The sequence below is a fragment of the Petromyzon marinus genome, chromosome 30, assembly GCF_048934315.1.
Source record: "Petromyzon marinus isolate PM22_M1 ecotype Great Lakes invasive population chromosome 30, UKy_Petmar_22M1.pri1.0, whole genome shotgun sequence".
NCBI classification, from domain to species: Eukaryota; Metazoa; Chordata; class Hyperoartia; order Petromyzontiformes; family Petromyzontidae; genus Petromyzon; species Petromyzon marinus.
This window is the reverse complement of record NC_133696.1, coordinates 4,825,969-4,843,691: the sequence shown is the minus strand read 5'-3', so window position 1 is coordinate 4,843,691 and position 17,723 is coordinate 4,825,969. Positions and strand designations below refer to the sequence as shown.

Below are 17,723 nucleotides of genomic sequence, written 5' to 3'. Positions count from 1 at the left end.
TGTGGGAATTCAAATGAGGGCACGCACGAAACATCGCTTCGTTCTTCCACGTCAAAAGACGGCGCCGTTCCGTCTGCGAGGGTATATATCCAGTCACGATTTTTTTTTGAATGCAATGTTGTGCCGGTGGAACGGGTGGCTCAAGAGGCTATGGCGCTGAGCTGGCACCGCTGTGATGCCGGGTTTGAATCAAGGCAGCCGCATGCGATTGACGAGGGTTCTCACGTGGAACGAGTGAATGGTCCTCATCCCAGTCACCGACGTGTACATAAAAAAAAACGACTTCCACATTGAACTTTGACCTCAGATGACGTTCAATGTCCTTCCGCAACTTAATTTGGAGAAATTCCTTCAGTCGACGAGATATCTGCTTCTGTTTTCGGACTCAACCGATTGCACTACTCTGCAAGAAATCCGAGTCGATCCTTTGTATCATGGCATGACACCGACAGCCCAAAAGTGGTCTGTGAAGGGCATGTCGCCAATAGATCATCGGCCTAAAGGTGGTGGGAAACTGTAACGGTGGGCCTTGGAGGTCAAGTTTGTACATTATAATAAAGACAGCATCACCATCATTGGAAACGGTGACCTCTTGATCTATCAATTGCATTTACAAGGCCTTTGTGACCAGACTTTACCAAGTGTTCAATACACTCTGATCAACGCACGTACAATATGCTCGTGGCAAAACACGGACCATGTTCATCGTCTTGGACGGAATGGAGCGGCATTACTCGGAACAAAAAGAGTGAGCTTGGACTGGCTGACCCAATCTAGCGGCTCCTGTCCACCTGCAGTGTCAATGTTATTTCCCAAATTAGTGATGAAAATGCTTTTAAGTCAATGAAGTGTTTATTATTTCAGTCAACGATGACGTGGTCCCGTGGATTTTTCTCCGGGACCTCCGGTTTTTCCCTCCACGTTTAGAATCAACATGCGTATAGAGTACTCTTTGGTTCTTTCGGTAAAGTCACGTAGGTATAAACTAAAATAAAATAAATCACGACGTTCCGGGAGCAACACAAGCGTCCATCATCAGGTGGGTAAGCATGGTCTCTGCTGCTGAGGCAGACTGTTTTAAAAGGTTTGAAATGACTGTAGCCCAAGGGTCATAAAAAAGTGGCCGGGGCTAGTGATTGTAATGTGAGAAATTATCATGTAACTGTAAGATAGGAGAGCGGCCTTCTAGACGAGGGCACGGAAGTGGCTATGTTAATGTGAGGGATTAGCATGATGGTAATTGGATTAGCATGCTGTTAATGTAGGAGGCCGATCTCCTATCTTACAGTTACATGCTAATTTCTCACATTAACATCACTAGCCCCGGCTACTTCTTTATAACCCTTGAGCTACACCCATTTCAAACCTTTTAAAACAGTCTGCCTCAGCAGCAGAGACCATGCTTTTCCACCTGATGATGGACGCTTGTGTTGCTCCCGAAACGTCGTGATTTATTTTATTTTATACCTACGTGACTTTATCGAAAGAACCAAAGAGTATGGATCCCCGCAGTCACGAAAGCTTCAAATCAAGAAGGCGTTAAGAGTATTTGGCTGCGATAAATTTCCCCGTGATAAACCACTTCCGTTGGTTATTATTTGTGATAGCCAGGTCGCTTCTGAAACAAAAAAATAGCTATATAGCTCAGTGGGCCTTACCTGGTAAAATAAAAAAAAATACAGATTTAATAGTTTCAGTCTATAGAATAAGACTACGAAATATATAAATAAAAAAAGAGCCGACTGAATTAACACTGTGGGTCTGCCACACGAGGACACGGACACACGCGCGCCACGCGCTCACCTCCTTGATGGTGCCGGGCGTCTTAACCAGCTTGTAGACCATGACGATGGGAATGCAGATGACGGAGGAGAGGGCGAGGAACCAGCCGAGGGCATAGCCCCACGTCGGGTAGACGTACACCTTGTTGTAGGTCAGCGGCATGTACTTGATGAGCGAGAAGAGGAAGATGCTCTGTGGAGGAGGAGGAGGAGGTGACGCAACAATTGGGGCGGGAGGTGACGGTGCGTCGCGCTGGTTGCTCGCCTCTGCTCCGGACGTGCGCGTACGTAGACACGTGCGCGCCGTTGACACGCGCAAAAAGGTTGAATTTATAGACATTCCAATGTGCGGCTGTGACCAGTGGATCGCTCCCTGCAACAAGGGCTGGGACGAATGGTAAATGAAGTAGATTTATGCGATGAAAACATTGCGACCGACTACTTTTTTGTTGTGGTGGAATCCTCTGGCCCCTTTAAAAATTGGTGGTCGTGTCGATATCTTGCCTCCCGAAGGCAGGAACCCCCCCCCCCCAGAAGCCACGCCCAGCGTGACACGGACCATGATGCCGATAACGTTACCCAGGCACTGCCCATCACATCCCGTCCAAACGTAATTGTTTTTGTATTATCCGATTCGTCATCGAACGGAGAGTAATCGACTGCTTGAAGGATCGGATAGCCCTGCTCCAATCCTAGCCATCGTTTCCTTGCGCTTCACGTGACAACACCGTGCCGCGTGTATAGGGGCCGTCCATAAATGACGTGACGCGGTTTTTGACGATTTTTGACCCCCCACCGTCGTCACAAAAAGTCAGACCCCCCCCCTCAAATTTGACGTCACAAAGCTCTGCCCCCCCCCAAATAAAACGTGCTTCAAATCGCTTTAAACTATTGTCATTGTAGTGCGTATTTAATGTGGCGCTGCACTCTGATGTTGTAGGAGAAAACATTTATTGAAAAGTCTATTTAATTAAGTAGAACGTGTTGTCTATATATTTTTTTATAAAGTTGCGCATTTGATGTGACGTCACATTTCTCAAACCCCCCCCCCTCATCACACATCGTCACAAATGTCTGACCCCCCCCCCCAGGTGCGTGACGTCATTTATGGACGGTCCCATACCGCACACAACCCTGGTTTTAGACCACCCACTCGCAATTGTGACCAAAGTATTTTAGACAGTTGCGGGACAATTCAATAACCGTGGCGGTTTGATTCCTCTTATGAATCATCGGAACAGTCTAGCCACCATCGCTGCTTGCTACCGTGTGGCTCAGCTGCGTTGCATTATGACCGGGAATAGAAACTCCGCTCACTGATGCCTCGGAGCGCAGTGTGCTAACCACTCTGCCACCGCTCCACCGCAGTGTTACATACATGAGCTTGCATGCGTGCATGTGTTTGTGCACATAGCCTGGCACAAGCGCCGTGGTGACATCACCGCCACTTATTGGCGAATGGCGGTCGTTGTTGTACTCTGTGTTGATATGTGTGTGTGTGTATATACATGCACGGAACATAATATTCACGAATCAAAGCAATATATATTATTTTTTCTGATATGTTATTCGCAAGTTCTATGCCCGAGGGAAGATACATGGCTCAAGCCCCCCCATCAAATCTGAGCTTCACCTCTTAACACCACACACCACATGAGGGCACTTGAACTAAAGACTCATAGAGGGACAGTCGCAGAGGCGTCCCTTTGCCACCCTCAACAATGTTCCTGAGGTGACACCATCGCCGGATTCAGTCAAATAACACAATCCTGCGGAGGGAGCTGGTAGTAGGAACGTTGGGTTGCTCGGTCAATGGCCAGGGTCAACGGCGGCACCACGTGGTGTATTCCGCAAATATGCCCGACTGTGAGGGCGGGCACAAGCCAGCGTGAGTAGGTTAAACGTTGAGTTTTATAAGGGCACCACGGGGTGACCAGCCCCTCCCCACCCAGCCCCACCCCTCCCAACCCTCACCCAGCCCCAGCCTCCCCACCCAGCCCCTCCCCACCCTCCCCACCCCACCCAGCCCCACCCAGCCCCACCCCTCACCCAGCCCCAGCCTCCCCACCCAGCTCCTCCCCACCCTCCCCACCCAGCCCCTCCCCTCCCCACCAGCCCCTCTCCACCCAGCCCCTCCCCACCCAGCCCCTCCCCACCCAGCCCCTCTCCACCCAGCCCCTCCCCACCCTCTCCACCCAGCCCCTCCCATTTTTGGATGCACGATGGACGGACGGACACAATAATCCCCTGTGGGCTGGTGGTGTAACCAGGAGGTTCCTACCAGTATCATGTTATTATCCGATATATACATTGTCTAGTATGTACAGTACGTATGTATGATACATCATTATCATTATTACCCATGGTCGATCCACTGCTGGATATACGTCTCCCCAAGCAAGTTCCATCTCTCACGGTCTTGTGACGCAACAATCCCTTTCTCAGTATGCTGCATTACCTCTTTATTTTTGGAGATGCTCGTGAATGGAAAATTTCGCGGATAATGATATCGGCCTACGAATATCGTACGTGCAACGTCTGCAGATGCTTCTAAAAGTTCGACAAGTTCTCTCTATTTATCGCATCTCGTTATCTCATTGCTTTCTCTTTCATCACTTTATATCATCACTCTATCTCATCACATTCCCTCGTCACTTTACCTCATTGCTTTACCTCGTCACATTCTCTCGTCACTTTACCTCATCGTTTTACCTCATCGCTTTACCTCATCACATTCTCTCGTCACTTTACTTCATCACTTTATCTCGTCACTTTACCTCATCGCTTTACCTCATCGCTTTATCTCATCAGATTCTCTCGTTACTTTACCTCATCGTTTTACCTCATCACTTTACCTCATCACATTCTCTCGTCACTTTAAAAAATCACTTTACCTCATCACTATCTCATCACTCTATCTCATCACATTCTCTCGTCACTTTACCTCATTAATTTCTCCCTCTCTCTCTCGATGCAGTCGTATACAGTTCCAGATGTGATTCGCCAATAGCCAAAATCGCGGATAGCAAGATCATGAATTAACGAGGAAATACTGCAGTTAGGTTGCACCATTACGGGATGAATTTAAATACCACACACACACACAAATGATGCCACATTAAGTAGATACACACAAAAGCGACAACAACAAACACCAATAAAATACCAGTGGTAATCCAATTACAGCTCAAGCAGAGACAACACAAAATGCGCAGTGGCGCACACAGTTGGAGGCTGGTGGAGAATGGGGAGGGCTGTAAGATTTGTAGATTCTAGGAACATTGGGACAGGAAGGAGGTTAAGAACGGGAGTCTGAGAGAGAGAGAGAGAAAGAGAGAGTCACTGAATTAGTCACAATTTACACAGCAACGAGTGAGTTTGACTGGTGTGAAATGGGCTAAAACATTTTTTGTACCAAAAAAAAAACCTATGGAATATTTTTTTGTTGTTTATCAATGAAGCTGACAAATAGCATTGGCACTTGGGTTGGAACGGTGATGCAGTGGTTAGCGCACGACTCTATACATCTCACTTATAGCTAACATTCGTGGTGAGCGACATATGAACCAGTCCTGGGCCCCCAAACCCAGCTTCCCAGACCAACAATGACCAGCGCGGTTTAAGTATGGTTTAATAACATCTGTGAAAAAAAAGAGCTTCATAGCTCGGTAAAAAAAAAAAGATTCTGATATTAGACATGGCTTATCGCTTCTCCCTTGCCCGTTCTCTTCGTACTCTTTGGTTGATTCGGTAAAGTCACGTAGGTATAAAATAAAATAAATCGCGACGTTTCGCGCGCAACACACGCGTCCAACATCAGGTGGGAAAGCATGCTTTTATTTTTCTACCTACGTGACTTTACCGAAAGAACCAAAGAGTATGGATTCCTGCAGTCACGAAAGCTTCAAATGAAGATCGTTCTCTTCCTCTTCACTCCCCCCTACACTCCTTCCCATCCATCCCCTACACTTCCGTGATCCCTAAGCACCCTCTATCGTGGTCATTCATTCCTCAACCCTAGCACGCCCCTGCGATCTAAATCGTTCTAATTTTTCACCGTTCTTCAAACTATGCCGAGAGCCTCGAACGGCGGCGCTCTATAAATACAGAATAATATTAGATTAGATCTCCATCCAGCAGTGAATTGATCATGACTGCTGATGACAACGATGACGGGAGTGGGCATATGAGTCACGCGGGATTCAAATTAAAGCACGCGCTACGCATTGATAGACAATCAGTAAAAGGCTGGGATACCACCGAATGTAAGTTATCTTTCTCTTCTCGTGCGTGCCTCGGCACCTGCCCAACCTTTATGAATTATAGAACAGGCAGCAAGGTGGCCAGGTCCTCACTGGGAACATAGCTTGCGATGGGAATCAAATGCGACTGAGCTGACCTTAGGCATGGGTGGGTGACGGCAGTGATTTTACAATGCATCACTCAGTCTGCTAACACACATTCAGTGACGGCCGTTGTGATGTAGACGTAATATCTACGCAGTTATGGGTAAGGAAAGATGTCACCGAGATGATGTTTCTCCAACCGTGAGCAATAATAAGACCTTTTTTTAAAAAAAAAAATTCAGATAGGGAGTAAGAGGTCTCGTGATTGGCTGTCGATATTAAATGTAGTCTGCTGTTCAGAACCGTATGCTATGATCACATTATAAAATGTGAGAGTAATAATCATTAACGTAGACCAATTACATTAATGTACATTTTTAAAATGTCATCTCCCCATGCTTCTGTGCACACTTTTTGTTTAGCTATTGTAAAATGTTGTATTGCCATTGACCATGTTTCTGATTCACTGGCTGAAAACGTTCTTGTGGATGCACATTCAGAGATACAAAGGGGAGCACACGGATCAGAGAATATACACATCTCAAACACAACGGTAATGACCACTGAGAACGACAGCTGACGGGCAAGACCGGTGACGGAATGGCAGCCAAAAGGACAGAACGCACGCGGTCAGGACGGCTTCCGCGGAGATGGAGCGACGAGATGAGATCACGCATTTATCCAGCAGTGGACAGAGCATGGTCGATGATGGTGATGGTCCCACCGTACGTAGCCGACCGATTAGCACTGTTGCCTACGTACGATGCGAAAGAAGCTCAACTCACACACGTAAAATTAACCCGAATGCAATGATTTTATTTACGTTCTTAATGAAGCGCTACCGGCAAGCCTCTTAAGCGTGGCGAGTGCGCTGAACGCACTAAGTCACGGCGAGGGAATTTCGGAGGTGTTTAGCAACGGTTGAAATGACTCACAGGCACAATTAATCTGTTGTTGAGATCCCTTTGATATCGGGGGAATGTAAGAGGGAGGGGGGGGGGGTCACGCGGGGCGAACGGCTTTCCCTTCGACCATGGCAGCCAATGGCACTCGAGCGCAATTATAAAGAGCAAAGAGTGACACCGATGATGAATCGCTTTTGAACAGCAGGTGAGAGAGCGCGAATCAAAAGCATCCCTCGTTACATCATCGCTCGGGCTCATTATAAAAGCCACTTTGCATGTGTTTGCCCGCTCCCTCTGTTCCCAACGCCCACGGCACAACGGGAGATCGCAACCCCTGGTTCTGGAGCAGCGACGCAATCATTGTGGGTGTCTGGACACGGCACCCCCACCCCCCGACCCAAACACACTATAATTTTAGATACGACGAAGGAGACACCCACGGCATTTAGGAGAAAATCATGATTGTTGTGTTATTTTCACCGAGGTGGCATAATTGCTGATCATGCTGCTGTCGAAATAGTCGGGAGTGATTTCCGGCTGAAATGGGCAACGAGAGGGTGCCTCAGCCCAAAAACGGTGGGACAAAAATGTCACGTTTTTAAGGCAGGGGACGAGTCTTAACCCACAGGACAACCAATGTTGGCTTCTACACGAAACGGCACTGATTTGATCAACCTTTGGAGGAGGGATGTTAGGCTGAGTCAACCCCCGCCAACCACCGTTTGAACTCACAACCTTCTGACTGTGTGACGGGTCCACTAAACACACAGCGGCAGACACACGGTAGGCTCATTACTGGGCGTGTAGATGTTATATAATTATAGAAATGTACAGCAAAACTTCCTCTTATCCATGACAAAGTGGGTGGGAAACTTCACGGATCCTATCTGTAATCTAACCAATGAGCGCAACGGCAACGAGATGTTAACTCTCTCGCCTGGTATACAGGAGGTCGTGAGTTCAATCCCAACCCTGACACCTGCTGTATATTAGGAGTTTGCATGTTCTCTCTCACCGTGGTCGCGTAGATTTTCCGCCCGGTTCCTCTGGTTTTTTTTCCCTTCCACATTTAGAATCATCATCACGTGTTTAGAGTATTTGGCTGCTGCTACACATTTCTACACGATAAGCCACTTCATTGGGCTATCATTTGTGATAGCCAGGTTGCTTCTGAAAAAAAATAGCTGAATAACTCAGTGGGCCTTACCTGGTAAAAGCCCCATAAAATTATAAATGACCACCAGGAACCCATTCGCGAGCGGGACACAACGCAAACGTCCATAGTGTGGCTGTACCCGTCATCTTGCTCCACACGAAATCATCCGCCCCAACCGACCGACCGACCGACGTACGAGAGCTTGCGACACTCCACGATATTTACCGCTGGCCATCGAGGGGACCTCCTCGAGGGGACCGGAGGGATGGGCCCGGGGAGGAGGAGACGCGCGGGGTGCATGGAGAGAAGGAGTTTGAGTTTTTTTATATTCCTTAACCACCGACGTTTCCCATGACCCCTCGCAAAGCAAAAACAGAACGTGCCACTGTTTCCAATTCCCTTTCAGCGGTGAAAGGAAAACAAACCTTTACGCCGTCCTTTGTTTTTCAGCAGAATGAGTATGTTTTTAATAAAGACTAAAGCGCACAGAGGCGGCTTTGACACAGCGAAAGGGGTAAAAAAAATAATTTAAACAGCGACAGCCATCTCTCCCTTACCCCCCTCCCCAACCCAACTTAATACCATCTCCTACCAACAGCCACAAACTTTCATCTACCCCGTAGCGTCGGGGGTGCTGGAAGGGGGCTTAGCCCCTTAGCCCCCTCCCAGCCGGCATCTCAACCACCCCCCCCCCTCCCACACCGAAGAGGCTCAGTCCCCCTTCTGAATTCTTAACGTCTGCTCAGAATCAGAATTTGTATTCGTCCTGGAGGGATCCAATGAGCTATGAAGCTCTTTATCACAGACGTGGGGGGTAGGGGAGGGGGTCAGAACGTTACAACAAGTGGTGCTGGTAAAATACATACATAGGGGGTGAGCGCTAGAGCAGATAGAAGATTTTCTTAATGTTTGTTGAACTTTGACTATATTGTGCCCACCCCCTCCCACTCCCGAGGATTAGTATCCCCCCCCCCACCTTTTAAAACAAATTCACACTACCTGGCTGACCACCTTTGCATGTAACCACAGCTGTCCTCTACTTCAAGACCCATGAATGTATTGTTGGCATACGATCCGTAATAAACAAGCAGTGCCTCTTGCTGATGGACGACGTTTTCCAGGTTCCATACTCTTTGGTTCTATTCGGTAAAGTCACGTAAAAGTATATATATAAAAAAAAAATTCACGACGTTTCGGCCACAACAAAAAGTGGCCTTCATCAGGTGATGAAATGCAACCAGTTCCAGCATACCCGCACACCTTCGATTAGCACGATAGTCTACGTACGGTGCGAAAGAAGTTTCAACACACAGGCTGTTCTCCTATCGCGCAGTAGTAGTTGCGTTCCCGAAGCACACCGCGTTATGGAAAAATCGCGTTATGATGAATAATATATGTCGGGTAAAACACAGTCTGTGATAAACACGTGAGGTGCGTACGCAGGCTGAACAAAGACCGAGGCGCGTGGGTGGCATCAAGTAGCATCCAGCAGCATCCCAGTGCCTTGTGTGACGCTACGCCGAGGCAGCCGTACGACCGCTTATTGCTACTCGCGCGACGTTTTTCCGTTCGGTCGATCGCGTTACATCCAGTTCGCATCCGCGTTATGAAAAATGTGCCCCCTAATACATTCATCATCGCGCTCTATCCAATTCGCGTTGTGAAAACAACACCCGATTTATGAGAAAAGCCTGGACATGCATACGTGCTCGACATGCGTCGCGCGTTCGCGGTCGTGCTGCCCTACCGCGCGTTTCCCGGTTGACTGTGCTGCGTGTTCATCGACGTGGATGTCCGACGTTTCGCCGCACGTTGCCGGGAGCTTTCCGACCGAATTCCCAGCACGTGCAGATAATTATTGGACATCATCGTGCCGAGCAAGAACGCGTGTTGCAGTGGGAAAACGCATCGCAGTGTGACTATGCAACACGCCAGCGCCCCATGTGATGCGAGTGGTTTATTAGAACAGATGTTTATTGCCGAGTATACGCTCATGCTAATGTTCTTGGGAGCGCATTTCCCTCTGCTCAAATTTGCCAGCAGCATGTACAAGATGCCGCACTGGCAAGCCACATTAGAAAGCCGGAGTATAATTGAATGAGTACAACCAGCGTTCGTTTCCCCGAGCGTTATAAAACTATAAACTAAACTATTTTGTTTTATTTTGTCAGGTAAGGCCCACCGAGCAAAGAGGCTCTTTTTCAGAAGCGACCTGGCCACAAATGATTCCTCAAACGAAGTGGCTTATCACCATGTGGAAACTTATAGCGTTCAAATAATCTAATCGCGTGTTGATTCTAAATGTGGAGGGAAAACTGACGAATCTGGAAAAAAAATCCACGCGACTACGGGGAGAGAGACACCGCAAACTCCAAATATACAGCAGGGGTCAGGGTCGGGATTGAACCCACAACATATTGCCACTATCTCTGCCCGTGCCCGACATTGCAAGCAAAGCGAAACGCGTGAACAGAATAAGGTGCCTAAGTTTTGCTGCATGGAAAGGATGCACTCCCATGCAGATAATTATTCTATGCTTTAATCCGCTTCGTTCGGAATGAAAACATTTACTTTACCGCAGGAATTCAGGGCTGATGTAACCCTTCAAGGTCGGATTGCTCTTTAAGTGGAATGTCCAAGTAATATAGTAAATATGTTAATTCACAGCTAAAATAATATACTCTATGCTATTTTAATATATGTTATATACCTCACAAGACTGACGAGACTAGATGTTGTGGATTATTAAACACAGGAGCATTATACGCAAAGGTGCACGGGGTACTCTCACTTAATGACTGTATGGTATTGTTGTGGATTGCATATTAGTCATACCACTAACCTACTATCCTCACCACTACCACCATCATCATTTCTAAAATCTTCACTACCAACATCATCACTACTAACCTCAACACTACCCACGATCATTATCACTAATATCCCCAACATCACTACTATCCTTACCACTACTACCACCGCCATCATCACTACTAACTTCACCACTACCACCATGACTATCACTACTATCCTCATCATCACTACTATCCGCACTACCACCACCATAATAATTAACTACTATCCCTACTACTACCATAATCTTCACTAATATCTTCAGCATTACCACTATCAGTACGAATTTCCCCACCACCACCACCACGACTAAATAACCCTGAATGTGCCCGATCAGGACAGCAAGCAGCTGAGCAGGAGTGCGCCTGCTCACTACTGCCGTCGGTGACCTACCAGGGCTTTGCCAGGGCTTTGTGGGGGGCGTGGTGGTCTGAGGTGGCCAGGAGATGTCAGACTTCGGTGTCACCTCCTCGAGTGCTCGGTGGGTTTTTTTTTTAATCTGCGTATCCAATTTCCTCCCACGCACCCATTTATGGTATTGGCAACAACAAAGAAAAAAGATCCCAAGGTAGCAGGACCCTCCTGAAAAAAAGTATTGAGCTCCAGTGAGGCTTTCCTGGGTAAATAAGTGGAATTTTATACATTAAAGGTCCTTGCAGGGTGGGCTGGTAGGAACATTGGATTTTTTTTTACACCCAACAGCACGAGATTTCACTTCGTTAAAGTATTGAAAGGGGCCGGACGGACGGACGCATTAATCTATTGCAGGCTGGTACACTCAGTTTACAACTTCGTTCCTACCAGTACAAGAGTCTTAGCAGCCCCTAACCACGCCAATAGGGCCCATACTGACAATGGCACTCGTCCTAATTCAAACTATGGCTCGGACAAATGCATTTATTTATTTACCCAAAGAAGCTTTGAACATTGCAGCCTATGCGCCCAGAGGGCATCCGACTGTTCGCTGCAATGGTTGACTTTCCTATCAACTCGGGCCCAATTCCCCCTGGTCGCTCATACTCGCGCGCTACTCATTAAGCTGCTGCCTGACCAAATGAAGCACGCCTTTTGATCTGAGCTTGTTAAATTATGCACCACCCCTCTGGAGCATATTCAGACATTTTCAAGCTTCACGCCTTGGCTTTAGCTACGTTACGTAACCCGTACTCGCTGCACGCGCTAACGGCGCGGCGCTTTCTCCGACGCAGCAGATGCGACGCGCGAAGCACAACCCCTGCAACATACAAACAAAAAAAACCACGCACACTGCATACACGTGTAGTGCCATGGAATGGGTCACTATGGCGCGTAGCGCTGGTTGCTGGCAGAGAAGGGAATCTGCCGTTGTAGCAGCCCTGTCTGTCAGCAGGGCACGTGATAAGCTGGAGAAAGGAATTATGGGGCAAAGGTGATAGAGGGGGCACGTGAGGTAAAGCCCGGGAACCTTCGAGTAGGTTCTAGAACGGGGGCGTGGCCGAAGGCGGAGCGAGGCCACGCTGAGTGGGTAAAAGGGGGACCCCGAGCAAATGTTCGGGGCTGTTGCTTGGAGTGGAACCCGTCGTGCTCCTGGAGTCTTCGTCACCATCTTCACCTCCTCGGCGTTGTTGGTCAGGCAGCCTATTAGCTGTCCTGACCATAGTGTGGTTACTCCTTGCACCTGTGAAGGCTATAATAAATAGAGTGCCTCCTGCTATTAGTGTCTCTGAGTGACTCACTACACACGCGCTCGGAGCGCAAATGATTTAGCAGCGATTCGACGGACTGTCGCAATTCCGGATCGGGATTCAATTCCGGAAAAGGTCCTTTTTGTGAGCACTACAGCGAGCGGTAGTGGTCTCTTGGTTGCTGCAGGAGTGACGTGAACCCATTACTTACAGCGTATGCGGATAAAAAAAAACAACACATCGATTCGTCCGCGTGCGATTGAAAGCACGTGCTGTGAGCTTCACAATCGATGTAAAAAAAATTGACGAATCGCCGCATCGTTACGCCTCTACTGTGTAACCCTTCCACATCAAACGGCCATACAATGCACCAGTAATCTCATTGGTTCTCGGAAGCTGAGCAGTCCCCAGAGCCTGGTTTGTACTTGTATGGGTGACCACCAGGAATTGCCAGGTGCTGTAGGTGTGAGGATGCGACGAGGAGATGACCGTGATCGCGTATGTGCCGGTGAGTTTTCTCCAGCTTCTCCGGTTTTTCTCCCACACGGAGCCAAACGGTCATTGTGAAGGAATTGGCCGACAATCCCAATGCAGGACCCTCCTAACAAATAATTTGAGGTTCAATTGGCATTATACCTGTCAGACAAATAACCGCTGTGTGTCGTTTCGGTTATTGCCTTCACTAACGTGCACAAATGACAAATTCTATATTGGTGTCGTTCGGACTGAAAAGCACTAAAATAACCACACAAACCCACGGTAGGACATTCTCGACAAGGACCCGGGTGTCAGAATGCAGCGGGGGAAAAAGGACAACATCTTGCCGTTATTTGCTCTGCTGCTCCCCATTGTCTGGGACTCCCTTCTCCCAGCCACCCATGCTGCCAGTCCCCTGTTCAAATGTAGGCTCAATTCCTTCCCCTTCTCCGACTGATATTACCAACATGCTGTGCCACTTCTCTTAGATATGAAAAATCATTAGCCACGAACCCCCCCCCCCCCACCACCCCCTGCTAGATGAAGGCCTCCCCCCGTGTTAATGACGTTTAATGCAGTCTAGAATATTAAACGGGCCAAGCGCTCGCGAGCCCCCCCCCCCCCATGAACTGGTTGTCAAAAAAAACGTGGAGCTGTCCGTCCGATCGGTTCTGACATTGTGCGCAACCTGAAGTGCACATCGGCAACGCAGTTGGCCCCGAAATTCTCGTCTCAGAGATAAAGCTTGATAATCTCACGATACACCCATCCCACGAACTGCGGTCATCCTCGCAGCAGCGGCTTTTGGCTGGCCATCGAACAACGAGAGCCACTGCGTCGTCGCACGCTTTCAGGCGCGCTTCTGCGGCCGTCTGGAACGCTCTCCTTTCCGATATTAGGAAGCCACTGGAGCTATGCACACTTTTGAATCGAGATTGAACATTCATTTCTTTAGAACTGCTTTTTGTGTTTAGTTTGTCGACCTTCGCCTGCACCTCCCATTTAGCGCCGTTGGCTACGTACGGTGCGAAGTTCCACATGCAGTACATACATGTGATACATGCACTCTGCTAATTCCTCCAGCTTGTGAAGCAAGCCCCGATATTTTGGTCGGCACCCCTTGTTTTGCAAGGCATTGATAATAACTTCAAAACTGGACATCCCTGGGGAAGCTTCATCAGGATGTGATTTCTCACCACTAATGAGGGCAAGACTCTCTCTGCTGGCCGTGTGCCCAAGCGCTTGTATGGAGATGTTTCAAAATTGTATTTTACAAAGTTGGAATAAATCTGTTTAATTAGCGTTGAACAAAATGCGCCTCTATGCAGGAGTGCTTCTGTACACACTTCCATCTCATCATATTCCTCTTCATCATCATCATCATTTTGCATTGTGCGTTAAGAGCACAGTCACATTATTATCATTGTAAAAGCATTTAATGGAGTTGACATTTACTCTAAAAAAAAACCTCTCTCCATTGAGCCATACAGACTGCTGGGCTTGGTGCTGTCATCATCATCAACTTCAGTTGTAATCAATAATGATCAATCCACTGCTGGATGAATGCCACCCCAAGCCATTATTGCAGTCTCTCGTGATCCTGTGCTGCAACAGTCCCTCCTGTCACTTGCACACGAGCTGAATTCATCTCCACGGCGGACCCACTTTCGGAGCTGTCAGCAAGCGCTTCACTTTGGCCGACGTGCCACCCGAAGCAGCGATGTTGGTGTACACCACGCACGCTCCGCTGCCTATTTCTACGCACGTAAGGGCGCACCGACAAGCCAACTGCATAATCGACCCTTACTCTCACGACGCATGCGTGCGAATCGTGCGCGTGATAGTCGATGCATTTAAGATGTATTGGGCAAATGCGATGTGAATGTTACATTTTGGTTAAAAAGTGACAACACAATTTGTACAAATTAAATGGGGGAAAAAATAACACGAAACCATACTAAAGGTATGGGGGGGGGGGGGGAAACGAGACAACAAACCCATTGAATATCGAATCGGGGTCACCCGGGATCGTTCCAATTTATGCAATAACTGTGTGTGGGTGGGTGGGATTGTGAGATACCCATGTGCCTGTATCCCCTGTGGCAATGATGGCCACGCTGTACCGAGCGTCGATTTTTAAGCTAAGTTAACCTAGAGGAGGCCCAGAGGTCACGACGGAGACATCACGCTCGAGGCCGCTGGGCTCGCAGGGCCGCTCACTGATCGTTATCACCGCAGTGCCCCACGCATTTGCAACATAAAAAATACGCGCACATACGAATCCTGCGTTCGTGCGTACATGCATGTGAGCTAGCACGCAGAACACACAGCGTGAGTATATATGTGCGCGTGTGTATATATATACACACGCGCACATATATATATTCACGCACGTGCATTATTCACATCCAATTATCTACCAAAAATTCCCAGGACGTAGACCAGCAGTCAAGGCACAGGCCGCGGGGTTTATTACCGCCACGATGCTAAAGCTGTTTAATGTTTGCAACCTAAGTGTGTGGGGAACTGCAGCACCAGGGCTACATTTCATTGCCTTGCTATCTGCCCCCTGGTTGTTATGGTCCCCTCTGGGGCATTTATTGTGGTAGATGAGCAAGTAGAGGCAGCGGAGGGTGTGCGGTGGGGAGACAGGGAGGCTTCTATTGTCTGGGCTGTGGATGTCTGTGTGTGTTTGTTTCTCCTTTACAAAACGCCATACATCTTTTTGAGAAATTGCAAGATTATCCAAGCCTCAATTCACAGCAACCCACACAGCCCGCCAAGCAAAAACAACACACACACACACACAAAAGATGACGCAATTTCACAACGTGAGGACCACTCACCGTGGGTGTTTTCTGGGTCCCAACGGTTGGGTTAACATTGTAGAAAATTGAGATGATGAGCATGATGATGAAGGAAAACAAACAAACGTGGCAGCTGAACGAATGCTCTGTACCACGAGGGGGTTTTGTGTGGCACGGGATTATGCAAGAGACGGGAAGCCTAGACTTAGAGGTTTTTTAGAAGAGTATGTGATTATTTCATCTCAGCATAATTATTTTTTTATATTTGACACTTCTCTCTCAGCATAGTTATTAAAAGGTTCATGACAAGATCAATTGAAACATTTAAGACAGGGTAACCGATGTTTCTTGTTAGGGTTTTTCTCCGAAGTTAAGATTTTATCATTAGCTTTGCGTCCTTTGAGATTATTTTGCCTGTTTGATTTTGGTGCGCAATTACCTATTATTTAAATTATCTTGGTTTGGCTATGTAATCTAAGCGAGTATTGCACTGTTTTAGTTGTTATTTGGAAGACTCAGGTCACCACTTGAAAAACAACACTTTAAGTCTCAATGGGTTTTCACTGGGTAAAATAAAATCTCTCGATCAATAAATGGTTTCCAGAAAGTAGTTCTGTGATATATGCTTTCAGCAAGCCGTACTCTTAACACATGATGCACTGGTTTGCGAAACTTGCGACTGGCCACTTCATCTCCTGATATGATGCCTATCGCAAAATTGGAATACAATTTGGGGGAAGAGAGCAGATAGCATCAGTTCCGCAAGACAGCTTTGCAGTGTTGTGCATTTTGAACGATCGCGTAAAAAAGTAAACAAACATAAATAAAAGCAGCGATCCGAAACAAAAATACAGCCTCCTCCAAAGAAATCTAAAAGAAAGATCAACACGCCACGGACACATACACACAACACATGAATGTTTGATGTGCTGCGCGCGCAAGTTTTCGTTGCGAGCACACGTTCGGTATTACTTTCCCAGAAGGTTCCAGCACTTACTGCGCAGATCCCAGGCGTGACGAACATCCAGCACCATTTCACCCACGGCCACGGTCGGTAACCAATCATGTCCTCTATGTTGTCGTAAAATCGGTCGCCTCCTGCAAAGAAAAAAGGCGGGCCTCGCATCATCCGCCGCCTCGCACGGATCACCCAACCTAAGATCGCGGCTGCTCAGACTTCACTGCAACTCGGAGGCGGTTACTCTCCCGGTGGGCCGTACTGCGCGCTGCTGTTCGGCACGGTGTCCGACGTCGGACACCGTGCCGAACAACGCCACGGTACAGCTATTCAGCGTGACCACAAAAAAACCGACCTCGTAGTTGTCGTAGAAGCAGAATCCATAGATGGCAAAACTGAAATGCCTGCTCTGGGTTATTTAAGCCAAAACCTGTTCGTTTGCATGAAGGATGTGTGCACCGTAAACACGTGTGACGTTCAGGAGTGCCGAAAAGGCATTTCACTGACAGATCTGTGGGTTCTGCAGAAGTCGCCTGCGAGTGCAATGACTGCCCCAGGCCCAGGGCTGAATTTCTCCACCAGATATTTTCTGGGGTGCTTGTCGGCGAGGGCAGTTCCAGAGACCGGACCGTAGAGGAGAGGCCTGGCCTGGAGTAGGCAGTACGCAACGCGTCGATATATTTTTCAGGTTCCCCTATCCACACAGACCCAGATGAAATTAAGCCGCGCGTGCGCCCAAACGCAATCAAAGGTAGGCAACCTGTACTCAAATGACA

The 17,723-nt window shown here is 48.0% G+C and overlaps 1 protein-coding gene across 2 annotated transcripts in view; it reads right to left on the bottom strand.

The window, feature by feature from the left end:
• LOC116947497 (sodium- and chloride-dependent GABA transporter 3-like) overlaps positions 1 to 17,723 on the bottom strand; it is a 140,452-nt gene that overhangs the window by 13,003 nt on the left and 109,726 nt on the right. For both annotated transcript variants that reach the window (XM_032963310.2, XM_032963311.2), the window contains exons 14-15: positions 16,987 to 17,087; positions 1,804 to 1,974 (exon numbers count right to left, since the gene is read on the bottom strand). In XM_032963310.2, the coding sequence (XP_032819201.1) occupies positions 1,804 to 1,974; positions 16,987 to 17,087 (272 nt within the window). The remainder of the gene's footprint in view (positions 1 to 1,803; positions 1,975 to 16,986; positions 17,088 to 17,723) is intronic.